General features: G+C 41.8%; 1 protein-coding gene across 1 annotated transcript in view; it reads left to right on the top strand.

The window, feature by feature from the left end:
* The window catches only part of GATA4 (GATA binding protein 4), a 32979-nt gene extending 11373 nt beyond the window's left edge, over window positions 1-21606 (top strand). The window contains exons 3-6 of the mRNA XM_075269301.1: window positions 14107-14273; window positions 15669-15882; window positions 17911-18029; window positions 18121-21606. Coding sequence (XP_075125402.1) covers window positions 14107-14273; window positions 15669-15882; window positions 17911-18029; window positions 18121-18270 — 650 coding nt within the window. The 3' untranslated portion in view covers window positions 18271-21606. The remainder of the gene's footprint in view (window positions 1-14106; window positions 14274-15668; window positions 15883-17910; window positions 18030-18120) is intronic.
* Window positions 21607-22935: the final 1329 nt, after the last annotated feature.

The raw sequence follows: 22935 nt of genomic DNA, 5'->3' as shown, positions 1-22935 counted from the left end.
AGCTGCACGGAGAAGACTTCTAAAGGTATTAGAAGAACCAGCGTTGATTGGCCGACTGTATAGCATTCAGCCAATCAATGCTGGTTCTGCATCGAACTTTGACATTCGAATAGCGAGTGGTACTCGATCGAGTACGAGTATTTCGAATACCATAGTATTCGATCGAATACCTACTCGATCGAGTACTAATCGCTCATCTCTAAGTACGAGTATTTCAAATACCATAGTATTCAATCGAATTTCTCCGCGATCAAATACTACTCGATCATCTCTAGTCCATTTGGATTATTCGGAGCCATCTATGAACCCTTTGTGTGCCTATGTGCTCTAGTGTATGTAATACAAGTATTCGACTTTCTAAGGTACTTTTGGATGAGCTCGAAATTGGCCCACTTTCAAAAATTTTACGTTTGCATCACAAAATTTTATGTTTCTTTCAATGGGAGCAGTAGAAGATTTACCGATCTAATACCCATTGTACACCAGCAGCAATACTGATAACCCGTACCAAGAGGGGACCCAATTAGAATTTTTTGGGGATCACCTTTCTATGTATGTGTCCTTTGTGTGCACATGCATCCTAATGTATACAATAAGGTATAGAACGTTCCATATGTTCTTTCCAATTAGCTTGAAATATTGTGACATTACATGGTCAACTTTGAAAATTTTTGTGAAAATTTATCGAGATTGGATGACAAAAAAATTGGACGTCTTTCACAAAATTCATGCACTTTTTACTTTATTAGTTATGGTATATAGTATGATATTCACCCACCTACACAATGAAGGTCTACACAACCGCATTGTATGTTGCTGATCGATGCTCAAGCCATAAACTGATGCTAATAACAGGAAATGACCTCGTCAGCTCGTCAGGCGTTTTAGTGCAGACTCTAATGAAGTTAGCACTTTCACAATTTGGTAGCAAAGTACACAATGGTGACCTATTACATAGGCATAGAAACAGATGGATAGGAATTAAATCTATATAATGTACTTCATGTTTCAATTCATCATCATGGTCTAGATATTGTTTACATATATGGTCTGGAAACCTCGAACAGACCGGATCGGGCCAGCGTTAGATCTACTGGATGAACAATCCCATTCTCTAACAGGAAGTAGTGATCTCAAAGATGGTGAGGAAGTGAAGCACAAAGTATATATGTGTTGTAGATCTTTCCATTATACAACAATTAGGCTGTGTTTACTTAAAGGCCTCTAATTAGGTCATATGGATGTCTTAAAGGGGACTTTTCACCACCTCTACCAACTCCAGTTCTTCACACCAGGTCCTTCTTCTCAGATTTTGGCACAGTTGGGATTTTTCTTCCTAGCCCCCATCATTCCAGAGAAATGTAAGTTTTGGTGGCTCATATGCTAATTAGGTTCTCTATCGTCAAGTGGGTATTGTTAGGGAGCGACAGGCAAGGGGGGTGATCTAAATAGGGACAGTGTCCATAGTAATCCCCCCCCCCCTTTAACTGCCCCTGCCTGACACCACCCACTGGACATAAGCCTAATTAGCATATCAGAATCCAAACTAACTGCACTGATTGCTCAGGAATGGCCAGGCTAGAGAAAAAAAAATCCAGCTGCATCAGAACCATTACGTGGTGCTTATTAAAGGATGCAAAGAACTGAAGCTGGTGGAAGTGGTTAAAGGTCCCCTGGTACGCTGGTAAAAACAGAAACAGCACCACACCTGTCTATGTTTTTGGCCTACCATCGACTTTCAACGTCATTAAATTTAATAGTGTTGAGTGGCAATACCATATACAGTATAACCTAAGGATAGAAAGCAGCATATTTTTCTAATGGTAGACATGGCCACTTAGGAATCCCCCTATGATTGGCATTGGCAAACAGGAATTGACCACTATCATACAAAGAGGAGAGTCAACAGCTGATAGGACCAACCCCCATGAGTAAATGACAATTGAGGCTAGGTTCACACTTGCTCTCGGTGGCGCCCATCTGCTACAACAGATATAGACTATAATGGGGTCTGCCAGGTGCCCATTGGGTTTGAGCCGTTTTTATACTGAAACCAATGGAGAGATAAGTTCTCAGTGCAGGACAGATTTGGGGGAATCTGGTGACTCGGACACAGATGTGAACAAAGCTCGAACTTACCAATTTTGGCAGAACTGAATAACCATCTAATGTGTATGGAGACCTTCCAACCTTCTACCGATGTCAGGAAAGATAGGGATTGAACAGTTAAAGGGATTATACTATTAAAATAATTTTTTTTCTCGTTGACACGTAGGAATAGCCTTAAGAAAGGCTACTCTTCTCCTACCTTTAGATGTCTTCTCCGCGCCACCGTTCGGTATAAATCCCAGTTTTCATTGCTATGCAAATGAGTTCTCTCACAGCACTGGGGGCGGAACCCAGCTCTCAAACAGCACTGGGGCCATCGCCAATGCTGCGAGAGAACTCTTCAGCAACACCTCCATCTTCTTAAGGAACGGCCTATACACGCGTCTTCCGGCGCTGGTGGTCAAACTTCTAGGCCTCAGGCAGAGCCGACTGCGGATGCCCGGGCCACAAGAAAAATGGTCACTTACAGAGCAATTAAGCAGCCATTTTCCTCTAGGCATGTGCAGTCAGCTCTGCCCGAGGCCTAGAAGTTCAGGACTGAAAAGTAATTAAAACTGATGACCTATACGCATGTACAGCTTCCAGTCCATAGAGTGTTGCGGTGGAGCATGGCTTCTGGTATCCAAAACCCATCACCGGGACAGAGTGCAAGTGTTGAACTCCATTCGATCCTATGGATAGATCATCAGTGCTAGTTACCTTCAGGCCCTGGACAACCCATCTAATGCTGAGTCCACCTGTACCCCCATCTACTTTCTATTACAAATTGGTGGCTATTTCTTACACCGTACGTCTCTCGCCACAATAAGGTTGAACTGAATGTTTCTAAGCAGGGAAGAGGTTATCTGCATACTTTGTCCGATCAATAGAGAACAGCAGTATTTATCCCTGTGTATTTATTAGCCTGAGGCCCTGTCACATTCGCAGCCGATCGATAGCAACTCGTTGTGGGTTAATTATAATCGCTAAATAAACGCACAAGTCTCAAAGTTCAGCCTCGCTCTGCAACGTTTCAGAAAACTTCAGAGGGCAAAGCTAGGGAAGTTTCATTGATGTGTTCAGGGCAGGTGGGAGTGTGAACCTGCCCCAGAGAGATTGTACCCTCTAAATGATGTCCTTATCTCAGGCTTGGCCTATCTAATAATGGATGGCATTGAAGATAAAAAGTTCAAGCCATTGATCCCTAAAGGCCTGGAGTTATTTCCCTCTAATACCTTTAAGTAGTCCCATGACAACTGCATTTGTTTTTTAGTTTTTTTTCGTTGTCTAATGTAGAAGAATTTACGCCCAACGTGGAAGGAATTTTTACACTTGAGGAAGGGCTGTATGCTTGAAACGCGTTGTGTGTGTCAATAAAGAAGTATTGAGGTTATATTTGGTCGAGCACTGTTTTTTTGGCCGAATCTTGTGAGGAGGCTGGTCCATCTTGCACCATTACCTTGACGTCCGTGTGGTGATTGACAGCAGCTGATGTAGACCCAACACCATATGGTTACTCCAAGCATTAAGAGTTGTTGTGCTACCTGCACAACCCCATCAAGTATGAAGGCAATTGTCTTTTCAGTCTTGGCCAATTGCGTTGGTTAATGCACGAAGATCCTCTCGGTGCTGCTCTCTCCTTTGTTTTCTCGTAGAAGAATTTATATCGTTCACCTTCACACTAATGTTTGATTCTCAGCGTGGAAGGAGGACTTTTCTTTCCACCATTTTGAGTGGAAACCGAGTGGACCCCATTATAGTCATGTATGGAATCCGTAGGTTTCCATGTTTATCCGCTTTTTAAGTAGATAGGGTTTAGGTTTTTCGGGTCTCGAAGCAGAGCCGTAGGACAGAAACCTGAACGCGAGTGTGAACCAAGTGTTAGCTGACATAAAGATAATAGGAACTGCTATAAAATATATGTAGTGTATAGATAGATGGAAAGATAAAGGGAGATGGCTAGATAGATAGGTAGATAGATAGGAGATAGATAGATAGATAGATAGATAGATAGATAGATAGGAGATCGATAGATAGATAGGAGATAGATATGAGAGATAGATAGATAGATAGGAGATAGATAGATAGATAGATAGATAGATAGATAGATAGATAGATGGGAAAAAAATGTTGTTCCCCCTCGTTTAATGAAAGAACCCCACAATGGTCACAGAAATAACTTGAATCTGACAAAAGTAATAATAAATAAAAATTCTATGAAAATGAACAAATGAAAGTCAGACTTTGCTTTTCACTTCAACAGAATTAAAAATAAATAAACCTCATGACACGGCCTGGACAGAAATGATGGTTCAGGGGGCCACACGGTGGCTCAGTGGTATGCAGCCTTGCAGTGCTGGAGTCCTGGTGTTCAAATCCCGCCATGGGCAAAAAACCATCTGCAAGGAGTTTGTATGTTCTCCCTGTGTTTGCATGGATTTCCATCCCATATTCCAAAAAAAGACATACTGATAGGGAAAAATGTACATTGTGAGCTCTATGTGGGCTCACAATCTACATTAAAAAAAAAGATGGTTCAGTAACTTAATATTTTGTTGCACAACCTTTTGAGGCGATCGCTGCGATCAGATGATTCCGGTAACTGTCAATGAGACTTCTGCCCCTCTCAGCAGGTATTTTGGCCCACACCTCATGAGCAAACTGCTCCAGTTGTTTCGGGTGTGAAGGGGGCCTTTTCCATATGGCATGTTTCAGCTCCTTCCAAAGATGCTCAATAGGATTTAGGTCAGGGCTCATAGGAGGCCACTTCAGAATAGTCCAATGTTTTGCTCTTAGCCATTCTTGGGTGTTTTTAGCTGTGTTTTGGGTCATTATCCTGTTGCAAGACCCATGACCTGCGATTGAGACCAAGCTTTCTGACACTGGGCAGCATATTTCTCTCTAGAATCCCTTGATAGTCTTGAGATTTCATTGTACCCTGCACAGATTCAAGACACCCTGTGCCAGATGCAGCAAAGCAGCCCCAGAACATAACAGAGCCTCCTCCATGTGTCACAGTAGGGACAGTGTTCTTTTCAAGATTTGCTTCATTTTCCCATCTGTGAACATAGAGCTGATGTGCCTTGCCAAAAAGTTTGATTTTTGTCTCATCTGTCCATAGGACATTCTCCCAGAAGCTTTGTGGCTTGTCGACAATTTTTATTTATTCTTACTTTTGTCAGATTCAAGTTATTTCTGTGACCATTGTGGGTTTTTCTTTCATTACATGAGGGCTACCAACAATTTTGTTAATTTTGTGGTAAAATGAGGGGTCTCGGCTTATATTCGGGTCGGCTTATACTCGAGTATATACGGTATATAATATCTAGATAAAGGGTGATATACCTATAATATAAGATGAAAGGAAGAGGTAAATTATTTGGATATATAGATGACATTATTAAAATAATTCAAGGGGTTCTCCAGTAAATCACTATATTGGAGGGATCTATCGGCTTGAACACAACCCACCATTCCTAACCCTCTTCATCAGAGGGTTTCATCACCAATCTTACATATCTGATTGACCGGCTTGCCTGGAGACATCTGTCAGGTTGGGCACAGGTAGAGCCGGTCATGGGCAGTAGGGATGATGGAATGCAGTGCACTGTGTGTGGGCACCCCATGTCTATATACACACTGATAAGGCAAACCATTATCTCCCAGCCAGGGCACTGAGCGAGCATGATTGACGATGATGTAACCAGTCTCATCACTATCACTTGGAAAGGACAGAAAACATAAATTCAGGTTGCATTACATGAAAGGGTCTCTAGCATCATGTCATATCTGCAAGTAAACATTTTAGGAACTTGTCGGAATTGAAGGCCAGATAAAAAGCTGTTGTTTTGGGTGGAATCACTTCTAGCCTATGGAATTCAACCACATAAAATAATAAAAGCATACTTGCTTTTATTACTAAGTGAATAACTAATAGTGTAGCAGGCACAGCAGCTCTTAAGGAGCCCAAAACATCCTCACAGATGTGAGGTACAGTTAGTAATGTCTATCCGGAACTGAAAGGCAACGTTTTGTATTATCCCTCTGCTGTGACATCATGTGTTATAGTATTACACTATACCAAAATGGTGAGTGACATCATTACGTTTGTCACAGTGTACATCATGAGATTTGCTTGTGTGTTTTATACTTGAATTATCATATCATGATGTGCATTTTCCCTGTAATGTGACATCACTGTTCAGATAATACTGGTGTTGTTATGTCACAAAGTAGATTACGCTTGTGCTGTGACATTGCTGTGTGAATTATTGCTTATACCATGAGATTATTATGAATTTTCCTTGTTCGGTGATCACTGTCATTTATCCCTGTACTATGACCATACCTCCCAACTTTTGAAGAACTGAAAGAGGGACAAAATGTGCGGCGCGCTACACGCGCCGCGGAAAATTTAATCCCGCCCACTTTTGTGTTGACTCCGCCCACTCGTTATTTTTCCATGTGCCCGCACACAGTATAATCCTCCTAGTCACCCGTAAATTATATGTCCCCCCTCTATCTCTCCCCCAGTTTCATATACACCCTTCATCTGTCCCAGATTCATGTCCCCTCCATCTCTGCCCCCAGATTCATGTCCCCCTTCCATCTCTTCCCCAGATTCATGTCCTCTCCATCTCTGCCCCCAGATTCATGTCCCCCTTCCATCTCTGCCCCCAGATTCATGTCCCCCCCATCTCTGCCCCCAGATTCATGTCCCCCCCCATCTCTGCCCCCAGATTCATGTCCCCACATCTCTGCCCCCAGTGTCTTGCCGTCCTCTCCATCTCTGCCCCCAGTGTCATGCCATCCTCTGCTTCATCTGTTTCACGTTCCACCTCCACATTACACTTACCTTCTCCTCCGCTCCCTCGCCGCTCTCTCCGCACCTCTCTCGCTGACACATATGCGGCTGAAGCGAGGAGCTGACCTGTGTCAGCTGTCAGCTCCTCGCTTCAGCCGCATGTGTCAGCGAGACCGGCGGCAGCGGTGAAGCGAGGAGCTGACCAGTGTCAGCTCCTTGCTTCAGCCGCAAATGTGTTCAACTCAGATCTGCGTCCTCTGGACGCAGATCTGAGTTGAAATCGGTACATACCTCCCTCCAACCGGGACCGCGGGACATGTCACTCAAATCGTGACTGTCCCGTGGAAATCGGGACGGTTGGCAGGTATGCTATGATTATGACATCACAGTGTTTATTATCTTTGTACTGTGACATCACTGTGTGTATTATCCCTGTACTGTGACATCACTGTGTGTATTATCTCTGTACTGTGACATCACAGTGTTTATTATCTTTGTACTATGACATCACTGTGTGTATTATCCCTGTACTGTGACATCACTGTGTATTATCCCTGTACTGTGACGTCACTGTGTGTATTATCTCTGTACTGTGACATCACTGTGTATTACCCTGTACTGTGACATCACTGTGTGTATTATCCTGTACTGTGACATCACTGTGTGTATTATCTCTGTACTGTGACATCACTGTGTGTATTATCCCTGTAATGTGACATCACTGCACTTATGATCCCTGTACTGTGACATCGCTACGTGACTGTGCGTTATCCCTGACATTACTCAGTATTATCTCTGTACCGTGACATCAGCTTGTGAACTACCCTGGTGGAGTGGGCACCATCATTGGGCGATGAGGACTGCTTGTAGTGTATACCAAACAGGGTACTATAGCAGATAACTCTTGCCAACATGGCGTATGACACAACCAGTTTAGAAGTATCCCATGTAGCATGCATAGGTTTTAGGTACTATGCACTAAACGTTTTCATCCCCGCTCTTTATGTCCTGTTTACCTTGAGTAAACATGGCCACTGTTGCCCTTCGGAATATGCACATATTATGAGGCTGTTGAATGGTACCAGATAGCAAGGACACTATGGGAAGTGGTTATCTAATGTCTCTGGTGGCAAGCTTTATCAGATAAACTATACAGCTCACAATTACTATGAGATTATGACAAGGAGACGGCAAGGACACAGGAGACTCTATCTAAAGGATATCTTCCGAGAATACTAATTAGCTTTAATTTACAAGTATGAGATTTGTGATAAAGAACTCGGAAATGAAATAATGTATATGTTTTTCCACATCAAAGAAGGACCTTTGATCTTATGACTAAGTCTCAGACCCTTTTTCCTTATGACATCTGAAAAATATACATAACAAACTGTGATAGTCATAACTAAGCTTCCACTAATTATTAAGAAGGGGTCCTCAAAGGGACAGTCAAGGATTCCAAAAAAACTGGAAAATAATCATTGTAAAACTCCTTGGCCTTCAAGTAAGGTTGAGCGATCAGAATTCCGACCTGATCTTTTCCAGCGGGATCGAGATCGGGGGTTATCTCAAGATCGGCTCAACCCCAAAAGTGACTTTTCCCATAGAAAAGCATTGACTAGGGTTGAGGATCGGGATCGGAAAAGATCGGATTCCGATCGGCGATCGAGCAAATTTCATGATCGGGATCGGCTGGAAAATGATCGGAAATCGGATTTTAAAATCGATCTTGAAATCTCAAGATCGGCTCAACCCTAGTAATAAATAAATCTATTCTCCGATTAACAAGCGGCACTTGTAAAGGAAGGTCTGGTTGGTCCACTTATTTCTTGATCCATATTCAAAGACGACATCTATGTGGTTCAGACCATGCGACCAACTTGAGGTGCCATGAGTAAGGACTGAATGTCCGGATCAAAATGCGTGGGATTTATTGATAAGTGTTTTTTTGAGTTTTTTCTGTGAGTGCTGAATTTCCACTGCTTTGAGTAGGATTCCAAAAACATGACTGCCTTCTACTAGAAAAAGGAAAACTCTTGTCCATGGATTGTTTCTGTCATTATAGCTCAATTTCATTGAAATGAATGAGTTGTAGTACTTTACACGACCATTGGATGAGAGTGGTGCTCTTTTTGGGAGAACACAACAATGGTTTTATAATCTATGTGACCCCTTTAAGACTTCTATATACATCATAGATTATGGTGATCCTGGTGGATGTAAAGCCAAACTTTGTAAGCCGGCTGGTCATTATTCTGGCACAGGAGACAAAATTTTGTTGTTTATATTGAGTCATTTATATCCATTCGGAAACGTTAGACTAAGGCTGGGTTCACATCTGTGCCTGGAATCTTGGACTGTTCTAGAAACTGGCGAGAAATAGTCAGAGAGAAGGACTCCTGCATGAAAGACTTTTTTTTCTTTGCTATTTTCAGTTTTGAAATGGCACAGTGTCCAAACTGGTGTCCACTGTTTTATTGGTCCAGCTGTCTGTCCTTCAGGGACCCGAATGGGGAAGACCACGGTGCTAGTGTGAACCTAGCGTAATAAAAAGCAATATTATTAAGATTTTTTTAAAAAGCTATCTAAGATCTGTCCATCTTTACCCTACCCAAAATCTTTCCAACTGTACCCTGCCCAAGATCTGTCCATCTGTACCCTACCCAAGATCTGTCCAACTGTACCCTACTCAAGATCTGTCCATCTGTACCCTACCCAAGATCTGTCCATCTGTACCCTACCCAAGATCTGTTCATCATTTCCAATGGTCAGTAACTAGGGTTGAGCCGATCTTGAGATTTCAGGATCGTTTTTAAAATCCTATTTTCGATCATTTTCCAGCCGATCACGAACGTGAAATTTGCTCGATCACCGATCGGGATCCGATCTTTCCTAATCGCTCAACCCTATCAGTAACTCAATTTGTGAAATAGTGATAACTATTTTACTGAGCCAGAAATATGCTCCGAGAAGTTGACATTTCTCTTTCCCCAAATCATTTCAGTTTGGGATCTCTAGGCTTATCAATGACTTGTAAATTACTTCTGTGATATTCTTCATCTATGTTATTGGTAGTTTTCCTACTCTTTTCTTTCCATCTTCTCCCAACATAACTTTTACTCTCAAAGAGTAGGGTCCTCATAAGTCCAAAACCAGATAGAACTTCTCAAATTTTTGTTTGAAGAGGAAGAATCACATTTGTTTCTGACCCATACGTAGAATTCTCAAAATTCTTCACCATCTTGAAGGCGCCAACAAATTTCCTGTTCCACATGTTGTTTTAGAAGATATAAAAACCCAATCATTGCTTCCAAAAGAACACTGATATCAACAAGCAAGATTCTTGTGACTATTCCTCCGTTACCATCAGCCTATTTCTCTTATCATGACCCTTCGACATATACAAATCCAAATTCAAACTTTTTGTTTGAGATGTGTTTGCTATTCCACTGAATATTTTGGCATTTATCGTCACGTAGAAACCAATGTCACGCAAGGAGGCAGAAAGAATTGTGGTTTGTGTAAAGGTGCAGGACGCAGATGGGGCACTCACCGAGTATAAACAGAATATATTCGCGTTAAGATAAAAGTGGAATAGATCTTACAGATGAATGCTTCTGACATAGTAGAATTTTAAACATCTTACAAATGGCTTTCGGAAACGCAGTAGATGTTCAGTGTGTAAGTAATGGTCGCTGCCTTCTGTGTTTGAAAGGACATGCGGGACTTCATGGAGGCGATCACTTAGTTGCGGTGATATGTTGATATAACTTTTCTTGGCTCCTGTAAACAAACCGCTTGTCAGAGGCTTAATGGACTCTACTTTCACTGAGGGCATGAGGGGCAATGTTAAAGAGTGAATGTGGCGCGTTCCGTCTTCTCCGGCTTGTTTTATTATTCTGTGTTATAAATGGGCATAATGGTAAAAGGGCAAATTTATTTAATTCTTGGTAGGGTTGTCTGTGACGGAGAAGGGTCACATAAGCAAGAAATACTGGTATGGCCCCAAACTTCAAAAACACTTAACGAGAATTTGTCACCAAAATGGCTTATTCTTTAAACCAAGTTTTCTATGAGAAACACATTTGTAAAGAATTTTTGATAACTTTACTTTTAAATTTCCACATCGCTAATTTTAAAAATATTTCAATTTAAGATATTCTGAAATTTTCAGTTTGTCCAATAAGCCTAAGAGCAGCCTTACAATTGCTAGTATTGAAGAGGTTTTTATTGCAGCCATAACCTAATCTATATCACAAACAAGACAGACAGTATTACAATAGAAGTTCACACCTCTATAGAAAACACAGTGACACAATACTACATCCACTACTGACAATAGATGATGTCACAGTTTATCGGCTTCCCCTCCCTGCACAGAGAATATCTAGAAAACTGTCCCATAGACCTCAATGAGTAAGCTCCAGACTCTGTCAGAACACCTCCTTCTTTCCCACAATATCAGCCTTAGCGAAACATCGGGAAACCTCATTAGGTAGTCTGTAGGTCTCTTTAAAATTGGTTTGGCCAACAGCTGGGTGCAAAAAGTCTTCAAAAGAAAGACATGTTCTTCGTTTTGTTTCCTATAAAAATGGTTCCACCAACCGATTACGGAGAATTATGGAAAGGATGTTGAGTACTAATTGTTGCCATCATCAGTCCTAAAAATTTGTCGAATATTGGAAAGCACCTTCTACAAATGACATACTCAACAAAGTCAACACTCGTCAGGTCCCATACACTTCCAAAACACCATCACAGATGAGATTTCAGCCATCTAGTTCCCACACCCCAATCCTTGACCCAACTTCTCCATCCAGCTTCCTCCTCTGTACAATCTATTTTCATACTGTTCTCAATGGACACCAGATTAATTCTGAGGGTCATCGAGTACCAAACGGAAAAGGAAATATTTTCTAAAACCAAATGTTAAATATTCCTATGTTCTTGTATTAACTGTACGTGGTAGTTGAATTCATTGCATGTAGTTATCTCAAATTTTTCCTTATGCAGAGAGTACAACGTCTGTATACTTGTGGAGTGAAAGTGACCTGTTTGTTACTACAATGAGATCTGTGATTGATGAATTCCCATCTCTTCCTCTTATAAAGCTGATCTGTCCGTCAGGTTCTATTAAAAGGGAAATTGTTGCACTTATGGTCTGGTGCAGCCGTAGACTGACCCCTGGGGCCCCATTGTTCTAAAACCCATGGGAGATGTCGAGGTAATTTGTAGTATGCTGAAGAGTTTCCTTCCATGTCTGCTGCTTGTATAATAATAGCAGGAGGAGGAGGAGGTGAGGGAACGAAGGAGAGGAACGTGTCAAAAAATCCCATAATGGCAGGATTTAAAGCCGAGTTAAGTAGCTGAAAGTCATAAAGATCTTCAAAAGATGCAGACTCAATCCCCTGCCCTATTAACAAAGAAAATATTAGTACAGGGAACAAAATCGCTACCAGTCTGTGTCAGGCTGGGGCTACACTTGATGTTTGGTTTCTTGGTGGTGACTCAGAGTTATATTGCTAAATTAACATTGCACCAATAGAAGTGCGTGGCCAAACAGTGCAGCAGACAATGGCTGCAACATTTTACGTGACTCAGTCTTATCTGCAGAATCACGAGGCCTTTGGACACCATGGGATGGTGGAGATTCAGACATGTAGAATCTGCTCTATGTCTTTGTTGTTCGCAGCAGACAATCAGCACAGCTTTAATTTTTTAAGGCTCAATATTTACGGTGGGTTTTTTGGGTGAAAACTTTACTCATTTGTGTCTCCAGAATGAAGTTGCACAGTGATCAAATGTTTATGTGGACCTCCTGATGGTCCCCTGACTGCAGATAGAAAGGTCAGGCATGTTTTTTAGGTTCTGGGGATATTATCACTCCTTAAGGAGAGATCACCTTCACAGGTGTATGGAGTCTTACAAAAGCCTTTTTCGCTCCACTGGGGGATTATGGGAAAAATATGTAAATCTGTTTTCCAAGATGTAAAATAGGAAAACAGTGCCTGTGTTTGCTGCCATTAAGAGGTATCTTCAAGTGGCTTCCAACAGTATATTGGGTGACGGTACTGAGGACCCTCCGTCTGCTTGGCACTGTGTTTCCATACCCACAATTTTTCTAAAAGGAGATACAACAGTCTCAAGTCTACCAGATCAGAAGTACTTTTAGTTAACAACTGGATCATATGAAGGGGGTATATAAGGAAATAGAGGGCATATACAGTAAGCTTGGAGGAAAAGTCTTGAAATTACGTTCCCTTGTGAAGGCATCTACATGGCGTTGCCCACGTTGTCTTCACACCACTCTCCAGTTATCACTGCATCTGAAATAAAAGCTGGACTCATTGCTGAAAAGTATAGACATCCATTCCAGCCTCCATTGCTGTTTTGGTGCGATCCATCCTCTATCATTTAAGAGTGGTGGCATGTGGTCCATGGAGCACCTATAGCTGGACGTCTATCTAGAGGTTTACTTCTGCGCACCTCTTGCTGTCATTCCAGTTTGTTGTTGTTCTCCCAACCAGAGAACAACAAACTTGTCCATCTTAGATCACGACAAGTGAAGATACCTGGCACGTCGATGATCAGGAGACATCGAACAATCATCCTGTGCCACTTCATCCAATTTTTGCGTTTTCACGTGGCTACAAAACTTTCAGTTTTCAATCTGGTTTCATGTCCCTTCCACGTGTCACAGATTGGAGCTAGGTGCTTGAAAATTTGGTCATCTGTAGTTCTTAGCGACACCTGCTACTTTCTCCATTTGCATAACCTTATGGCTTTTCCTTCTTGGTGTTACAATAGCAGTGTTGAAGAGTGTAGATATGCATATATTATTCCATACACTGTTATAACTCATATGGCTGTAGCACTTGGATCATTAAGCCTTATTTGGTGTTGTTATTACTGTTAACGCAGAGAGAGTGCAACGCGTTTCATTCGCTGTAGGATTTAATAGAGACGGATTCTAAATATTTATACATTTTATACTCTGGAGGTAGAAGAAATGAGCATAATAAAGTGATTTACAAGGTTTCTGAGGCGCTATCACTTTAAACATTGACTCCTTTTTATATACCAGTTGTTTGGAGCACATTCAGTGGCTATAAATATATTCATGGCACACGTGAAAAACCAAAATAATTGTACAATCAGTTTACATCGTTGTAATTCTTCACTAATAATTTCAATTCCTTTAATTTCTCTTTCAGAATTTTTTGACGATTTTTCAGAAGGCCGAGAATGCGTCAACTGTGGAGCAATGTCCACCCCTCTTTGGAGGAGGGATGGTACAGGCCATTACTTATGCAATGCATGTGGGCTGTACCACAAAATGAATGGCATCAACCGACCACTGATCAAGCCCCAACGAAGGCTGGTAAGGATTTTTTTGTTCCCTACCGAGTTATGTATTTACGGCATAGGTTGATCATCCAATGAGTGTGAGGTGTCCTGGCTGACAGACGTTGGGTGACTCTTTTTATATGCAAGTTGTAACAAAAAATTAAGGTGGCTGTCTCTAGAGGGCAGCAAGCAGAGGCATTGTTTTCCTAATTACATCCTGGAAATCAGATATGCATATTTCCCATAATCCCCCAGTGGAGCAAAAATGGCTTTGTAAGTCTCCATATGCCTGCAAAGGTGCTCTCTCCTTAAGAGAGTGATATTATCCCCAGAACCCAATTTACAAAAGTGAAGGGAGTCTGTCAGCAGGAAAATTAGTGTCAAATAAATAACAGTACTTTGTAGGGCAGCTTCTTTCCAAATTTGTCTATCTTATTCTGAATTGTGGCTCCGTTTTCAGGGAAATTATTCTAATGCAAATTAGCTGAAAAGGGCTTTATGGGTATTTCTTCTCCTGATTCACTCTCTGCTCTAGATAATCGCTGCTAATTACTACCCAGCTCTGCACCCCCATTGCTTGAATGATGTCTTCTACCACCCAGCTCTTACTTGAATGATCTTGTCTACATTTTTACACTCTGTCTGCATTTGGTGAAGATTAACTGGAGCAGAGAGTGAAGCTCTTCTCAGCTATTTTGCATAAAAATAGAAAACTGATTTGCATGTCAATGGAACTGCAATAATATATCCATATGCTTTGAATACAGTTACCATATTTTGCGGACTATAAGGCGCACTGGACTATAAGGCGCATTACCCATGAGCGCCTTATAGTCCTGTCTAGGTTCATATACAAGGCGTACCGGACTATAAGGCGCAGCGCTGTCCGGTGCGCCTTATATGTGATTGAAAGCGGCGGCACGCCGACTTTGCCGGCGGCCGCTTAACCCCTCGCGTGCCAGCCGCTTCTATTCATTTCAATGGCACGCTTCCATTGAAATGAATGGAAGCGCTCGGCACGCGAGGAGTTAAGCGGTGGCCGCCGGCAAAGTCTGCGTGCCACTTCTATACATTGCAATGGGAGCGTGCTATTCGAATAGTATTTGCTCATCTCTAACTTCAATTGTAAGAAGTTACAATTGAAGTTAGAGATGAGCGAATACTATTCGAATAGCACGCTTCCATCCGCCGCCGCTTAACTCCTCGCGTACCGCCACTTCCATCCATATATAAGGCGCACCGGACTATAAGGCGCACTTGCGATTTCTGAGGAAATCGTAGGATTTTATGTGCGCCTTATAGTCCGGAAAATACGGTACTGAATCATCCTGTTACATACCTGACATTGTACCGCCACCTAGTGACTAATCATTAACTTTTGCAAATTATACCTTAAGTATAAGGGTATAATCCACTTTTCTCTTTGCAGTCTGCTTCTCGCCGTGTTGGCCTTTCTTGTGCCAACTGCCATACAACCACTACAACCCTGTGGCGTCGTAATGCAGAGGGTGAGCCTGTATGTAACGCCTGCGGACTATATATGAAGTTGCATGGTGTTCCCAGACCCCTTGCAATGAAGAAGGAGGGAATCCAGACAAGGAAACGTAAACCAAAGAATCTGAGCAAGTCTAAAACTCCAGCAGGTAAAATGACCCAAAAATGATATACCCTTAAAAGGGATGATTAAAAAAATAAATTGGGGTCCAGGTAAAATAAGACCCCTGGTTCGGGTGGCAGGTGCCTCAATCCTTCAGTGCTGCAAGTGCAAGGCATAGGTGAACATTGTTGCCAATCATTGGCCTTAGCGGTGATATGTTGGGTGTTGGTGACACTGGCCGTTGCGTCACACTGGTCATTGAAGCCAGTGATCGGTTTTGGTGGTCACCTAACTCCCCCAACTTCTGGACCAAGCACTCTATGGGCTGGAAATAAAACGGGGGCACGTCACCTGAACCAAGGACAAGTTGTAGGTGAGTATAATTTCTTTTCTTTTTTTATTTTACCCCCACGCCCAGCTAGTTTTTAAATTTTACTGGAAAACCCCTTTAAACATTAAATGTGCAAATGTAAAGTGGCCAAACATGGTTACAGGAGGTTAAAATGGTATTCCCATGTGCATAATCATATCTATATTTGTAGATAATTAAAAGTTAAACATTTTTGCAAATATAAGTAATTAAAAATTCTGCAGTTTTAGACAAAATCTTTAACTTTCTTAGGGGGCGTTCACACTACCGTCGGTGTCCGACAGGTAGTGTCCGCTCAAAATCTGTCACGGACATTAGGAGCGGACACTAGCTGTGTCCGTGACACCTGTCATTCATTTCAATGGGCATCGGGTGCGTTGTTTTGCACTCCGTGCCCGTCCTTCCCTGTCCGCAAGTGAAGATGTCCGACTTCTCAAGCGGACAGAAGAACCCTGCATGCAGACTGTCACCAATTAGAAAGTTAGAGAAAATCTTAAAAACACTGCAGAATTTTTAATTAATTTACATTTGCCTCGGGCGGCGAAAAAGGCAGGTTCACCCCTGACTCTGCCTGTCACCTTCTTACACTGTACATTGTATTTTCCCATGTTAACTAACGGGTTGTGCACTTTTTGCAGTCCATTTTAGAAGGAACCGCTGATAAGGTGAACGTTTCCCCCTGAACAGCTGACAAAGGTAGTCATACACAATAGATGGTCTCCAACCAAACCCAATGATTTCACCAGGACAGGCTGCCCATTTTAGGTGTACGGTGGTCTCCCTACTCTGGTAATGTCCTTTTGTTCTTATCAGAGGTGTCTGGCAGAGGCTTATTATTCTTATAGTTGCTATGTTTGGCCTGTGTTAAGTATTCAATTTCTCTGTAGCGCCACCATAGGTGAATTGAAGCAAAGCACAGTGAAAGTTTGAATAGATGGGTTGCTTGAGTAATGCAGGACAGCTCAGGTCCTCCAGAGTGAGAGACACTCTTTATAACTGCTCTCCACTGAAATGAGGAACCTGAACATAGAAACCTGAGTACTATGGGATTCCAATGATGGTTCAAGCATGGAGGCCTCTTCGTGAGCACTTCAATCCTGTTTTTGCACCAACACACTGTCCCAACTGCTGCTGTGTTCTTCTGTTTCATGTGATCGTCACATACAGCGGTTGATCACTGCTAATAGTGATAAGAGAGACACTAGCAGCTCAATAATATGTGCAGGACATGCTGTGGCCACATGTATTGCCTCTTATGGCAAGGCTTCCAATTGGCATTTTTCAGCAGGATAATGCTCACCCACACAAAGCAACGGTTTCCCATTAATCTCTCTGTCAGACTGAAACACTTCCTTGCCTGCCCTATCACCAGATTTATCGTCAATTGAGTAAGTATGAGATTCCAGATACGCCAAAATATGAGATATAGGATGTACAGGCCCAGCTGCAACCAAATTTGCCATAGAATACTATACAGAATTAACTGTACCTCATGTTGTATCCAAGTTAGAGGTGGCCCAAGGGGGTACCAGAGTTTCCACTCAATGGTACTGCTTTCCTTAATAAACTTTTCTTTCACTCCCCTCTTTCAGTTTTTAGTGTACACTTTCCCATATGGTGGATTAGCTTGGTATTTTTTGCTTCTATTATCTGCATTTTGTCTTGCTGATATTTTTGTTGAGTTGTTCTTGCTCTTTGCACTAGGGCCAAATGGCACTGACAACCCCACTCCATCTACCACCACTACAGAAGACATGCGCCCCATAAAAATTGAACCCGGACTGTCTCCTCCATATGGACATTCATCAATATCAATATCTCAGGTACTACAATACTGAGGCTTCTCAGTTGCGTCAAATGTTCTGCTTGCCAATATTTGATCATGTACTCACGACCAGTGTTTCATGTTTGCAGGCATCGGCTTTATCTACCATCACAAGTCATGCATCATCTATTCATTCAATGATCGGTCTCAAGCTATCTCCTCAGACCCATCACCCAATCAACACATCTCCTCAATCCAGCTCAAAAAATGACTCCTGGAATAGTTTGGTCTTAACCTAATGTGACTCTCGCCACTGGCCTTCAGCACCTCCAGTCATGACTTGAACATTCGGTTTCTAAGCCAAGGATTGAAATTCAATGAAACTCTACCAGAGGGAGGTCACTCAAAAAGTTTTTTCTAAAAAAATTGCAAAAAAAAAAAATTGAGCTCTCAAGAGACTTAAAAAAAAAAAACAAACTTCATCAACTTTAGAAACAAACTTTTAGTAAAATAATTTAAAGTTTATTCTTAGAGCGAAGGACTTTTATACATTGGATGGTATTTAATGTGAATCGGATGGAGAGTAGAAGTAATTTCTCCATACTGAAATCGAGCTTGCCACAAAGTTTCAAAAACTACAGAAAATTTTTGTAAACTTTGAAGGGGGAAGGAGAAATATGTACATTAATGAGCAACACTGGAAGTGTCTAGAAGACATTTTGGATCATTTACTAGTTACAGTCATGGATAGAACAAAAAGACATTTTGTTCTTCATCAAAAAGGAGGCGCCGCTGAGCGCTTCCACTGCTGTGAGTCTTTTTTTAAAATCTTGTTCCCAATGAGTCTTTTTAAAGTGCTCCTGTATTAGTCATTTTTATGTTCATCCAAGCAAATGGCGGTATTGACTTTATCTTACTTTTTTCCCTTTTCGAAGAGTTCTTAAGGAAGTCATTGTGCACGTCTTATAGACACTAAAAAAATTGCACAATTTTAAGAATTCTATAACAAATACAAGTGTTTCGTGTCCTCGTGGAGAGCAGCGTGGGCACTTTCAATCACTCTGTAAATAGCAAATCCGTACAGAGAAGTTTTGATTAATATGAAACTGTTATTTAAGCTTCGTAAATTTTGAAGTTTTTTAAAAAATGTAAAATGAAGATAGAATTGCGATTTATTTAAGTATGACATTTGTATACATACATGCCTGTTATGATGCCCGGGTCTGTGGGTAATGAATGTTCACAGTAGTCATCCCAGTCTAAGCAAATTACCACACTCCATTCAGGTTGGAACAAATAGACAGAATCTTTTGTTTCTTCAGAATAACTTTCGAGATGAAGTGATCGATTTTTCATACAAGTTGATTTAGTCCACACCAAAATGGTTGCCTCTACTTCCTGTTGATCTCAAATTTTGAAAAATGTGCATTTTCTGTACAGACTCTTTGACTATACTTTAATGCTTGCAAAGAGAACCAGTCATGGCAGGCTATATTACATGGAAAATTCAGGGCCAGGCTCAGAACTAGGAAATCTTGGCCAAATGGGTTTGAGAGGTTCATAGTTATCAAGGTAAACATACTCTACAGGACAAGATAAGGATGGGGTTCATAAATTTGAGAGATGTATTCAATGGACCAGTTCCGCCAATCAATAAATGAATGAGCTTATGCTCAATCATTGGGTGATTGGGAACACTTGGGCTGATTGTTGGGATCATGAGTTTGTATAAGCATTCATTCCCAATAACTGCCTGCAACATGTTCTTGTCTATTAGGGCCCTAAGGCTGAGTTCACACGGGGTATTTTGGTCAGGATTTGGAGGCCGAATCAGCCTCAAAATCCTGACCAAAAAGACAGCTCCCATTGAAGTCAATGGGAGACGGTCAGTTCTTTTTTCCGGGAGCCGTTTCTTCCGGCTCGCGGAAAAAAGAGGCAACATGCTCATTCTTCATGCTCATTCTGCCTGAAGACACTCCCTCCTCCCGACTAGGCCCATTCATTTGGGCCTAATCTGTAGTGGAGTGCACGACTGGATGCCAGTGCACTGCATCGGCATCCAGTCACAGCTACCTGTATTTTGGACCGGACCCTGAGGCGGCCTCCACATCAAATTCCGGTTCAAAATACCCCGTGTGATACCGGCCTAAGACAGCTAGTCTAACAGCTACTATACACAGATAGTTTAATAGAAAAGAGATCCACAGCACATATTAGAACAGACTGTATAGATGGCTGAAATACTATTGATAAAGGTCCGAAAATGGTCAAAACATTCACTTGAGGATAAGCCATCATGTTACATGTCACAGTCGGTCACTTCCTGCCAATGCTGTTGTCATCTATTGCCTTAGTATAACCTACTAGTAAGACCTGGTTCACATCCGTGTTCCGTATTCCGTTTGGGGAGTCTGCGAACAGAATACCGAACGCATTGGTAAGCGGTGAGCAGTGAAAGCACACAGACCCCATACACTATAATGGGGTCCGTGTGCCTTCCACGTGGAGTCCGCACGAGTAATGCAGACAGGAAAGTAGTTCATGAAGTACTTTTCTGTCTGCGTGTTCCGTGCAGATGCCGCGCGGAAAACACATGGACCCCATTTTAGTGTATGGGGTCTGTGTGCTTTCATAAGCTCACTACTTGCCAATGCGGTCGGTATTCCGTTCGGGGTCCCCATGCGGACTCCCTGAACAGAATACCGAATGCAGATGTGAACCAGGCCTAAAATGAATGAGAACTGCTTACAGATATTGAAGAGTGCCATGGATCTCTTTTCTTTTGAACTTTGTCAGAATTTAGTCTCTACTAGCACCTGATTCGTTTTTAAGGAGTGCCCACAGCATCTATAAGGCTACGGTCACACTAGCGCTGTGTGACCGTTCGGGGACTCTGTCCCCCCATTCCGCTTGAAATATGCAGAGACAAGTCCTGGAAGCAGGACTTTTCTCTCCACCAATTTCGGGTGGAAACCTAGCAGATCCCATTATAGTCTATAGGGTCTGCGGGTAACCATTTTTAGGCTAATAAGATTTTTAAGCTAATAGGGTTTCCGGTTTTCAGGTCCATAAGTGGACCCAAAGAACGGAAACCAGAACACTAGTCTGAAACTAGTGTAATTTTTTGGCTGCCAGATAGTTAGGCAGCATCTTCCCAAGATCAAAAATGATGGGCAGTTGAAATCCAACAACCCAATCTCTGACATCTGCCATTTGGGGTAGAGTTGGGATGTCCCCAAACGACTTTGCTACATGACTGGTGTCACCCAAATTGGCTGGTTTGGCAGACAATCATCAATCATGTAAGGTAGCCATACACATCAGATGAATGTCAGCAGCACCCATTGATTTCAGCAGGCTATTCCAACCATAAAATATTTATGGTGGTGTCCCAACTCTCACCCATAAGCAGATGTTCTCAATGGTAGATCCCTAGAGGAGTCCAGCACACGTTAGAGTATCTAATGTGTATGGCCAAGTTAGGCAACAGTAGTAAATTGCCTTGGACAGGTAGTTTTTGGAATTTGTCCAGTCTGGAATAAAGAGTAAATACTGGTTTAGGTGACCAACTGTAGTGGAAAAATCTGGTCTTTCAGAAGTGTAGTCCACTCATATAAAAATATAGGGAGGCTTAAAATATGTCACAGATGTAGATGGGGGGGGGGGGGTGAAAGTAACCAATTACTGAAATGGCGAAAGGTGTAGCCATAGAAGGTTCCAATTCCAAAGTAGCTTAAGCTTGGATTTTATTGCATTGTCAAGTCCTCTGGCCATGCCAGCTGCCCTTCAACCACTCCAGAGACAAGTTCTACCTTTTAGAAATAGTTTTAATCTTTGTTTTATTTTTGGTCCATGTATCAGCCATAGAAGCCTTCCTACAAAAATACTTACCCTAGAAAACACAGTTCTTCCATCACAGCTCTAAAAACTGGATAGTCACAACAATATGGCAGCCTGAAGAACAGCTCATGGTTAGTCGCTTGGGAAGGTATCTGGTTTGACTAACATTTTACAAAGATAGGAGCCCTTAGTGTAGAGACACTTTCTGGCTACATAGTCATGGCTAATCTCTTGGTAGAGAAACCATAACCGAGTGGGAAAAAAAAATCAGCATTAAAATATAGCCAAAGAATGAAGTCCAGCTATGTCCTTTTTTTGACTTCCCATGGACATTGACTTCACATGGACATTGTCGTCTCGGTCAGCAGTAGGGTTCGACCAACAGCTAATTTAAGGGTAATGAGTAACAGTGACTTCGATCCGACCTTCTCCGCCTTCTAAATGTGCAATCACAAATCAATGTACATGATTGATGAAAATGTCTTTACTGCAGATAACTGAGTGAAAATTGTAGATTCAATGACTTAAGGGTTTCCGATGATGATGATAAATATTGTTGTTGTTGTTATTATTATTGAAATTGTTAAAAAAAAGTTGTTTTCCCGTTATAAATAAAGTTGGATGTATAAAGTAACAAAAGGCATAAAACGCAAACATGCAGGTAAAAGATACACGTAAGCATTAGGAATATGAAGTCGTTGCAGACGACGCGTCTAACAACTTTCCAATTTTCCAAAAAAATAAAACAAAGTGAAAAACCTTTTGCTCATTTTTTTTTCAAATATGGATTAAATAATAAGAGTTAATGACAAGGAAATTACTCTTCATGGGTTAAGGGGTTGTCCAGGATATTTTTTATTTTCTTTATTAGGCCAGGGGAGGTAAAAAAAAAAATAATAATCACCTATCCCTGGTGCTCCAATGTCTCCAAAGTGGTCCAGTCCCATGATCTCTGAGGCCAATCATCCTCATGGATCCGGTGTTTGAGGAGACCACCACAAACTTCAGAAGAGGAGTGATTTAATGATAACACATGCATGAAAAGGACCACTTGGTACTCCATGTCTTTTGGGTGGTCTTTTGAAGAAGCTTGAGACCTCTTTGAGAACATCACCCCCTCACCC

Source organism: Leptodactylus fuscus, chromosome 3, assembly GCF_031893055.1.
Source record: "Leptodactylus fuscus isolate aLepFus1 chromosome 3, aLepFus1.hap2, whole genome shotgun sequence".
NCBI classification, from domain to species: domain Eukaryota; kingdom Metazoa; phylum Chordata; class Amphibia; order Anura; family Leptodactylidae; genus Leptodactylus; species Leptodactylus fuscus.
This window is presented reverse-complemented; position numbering and strand designations above follow the sequence as displayed.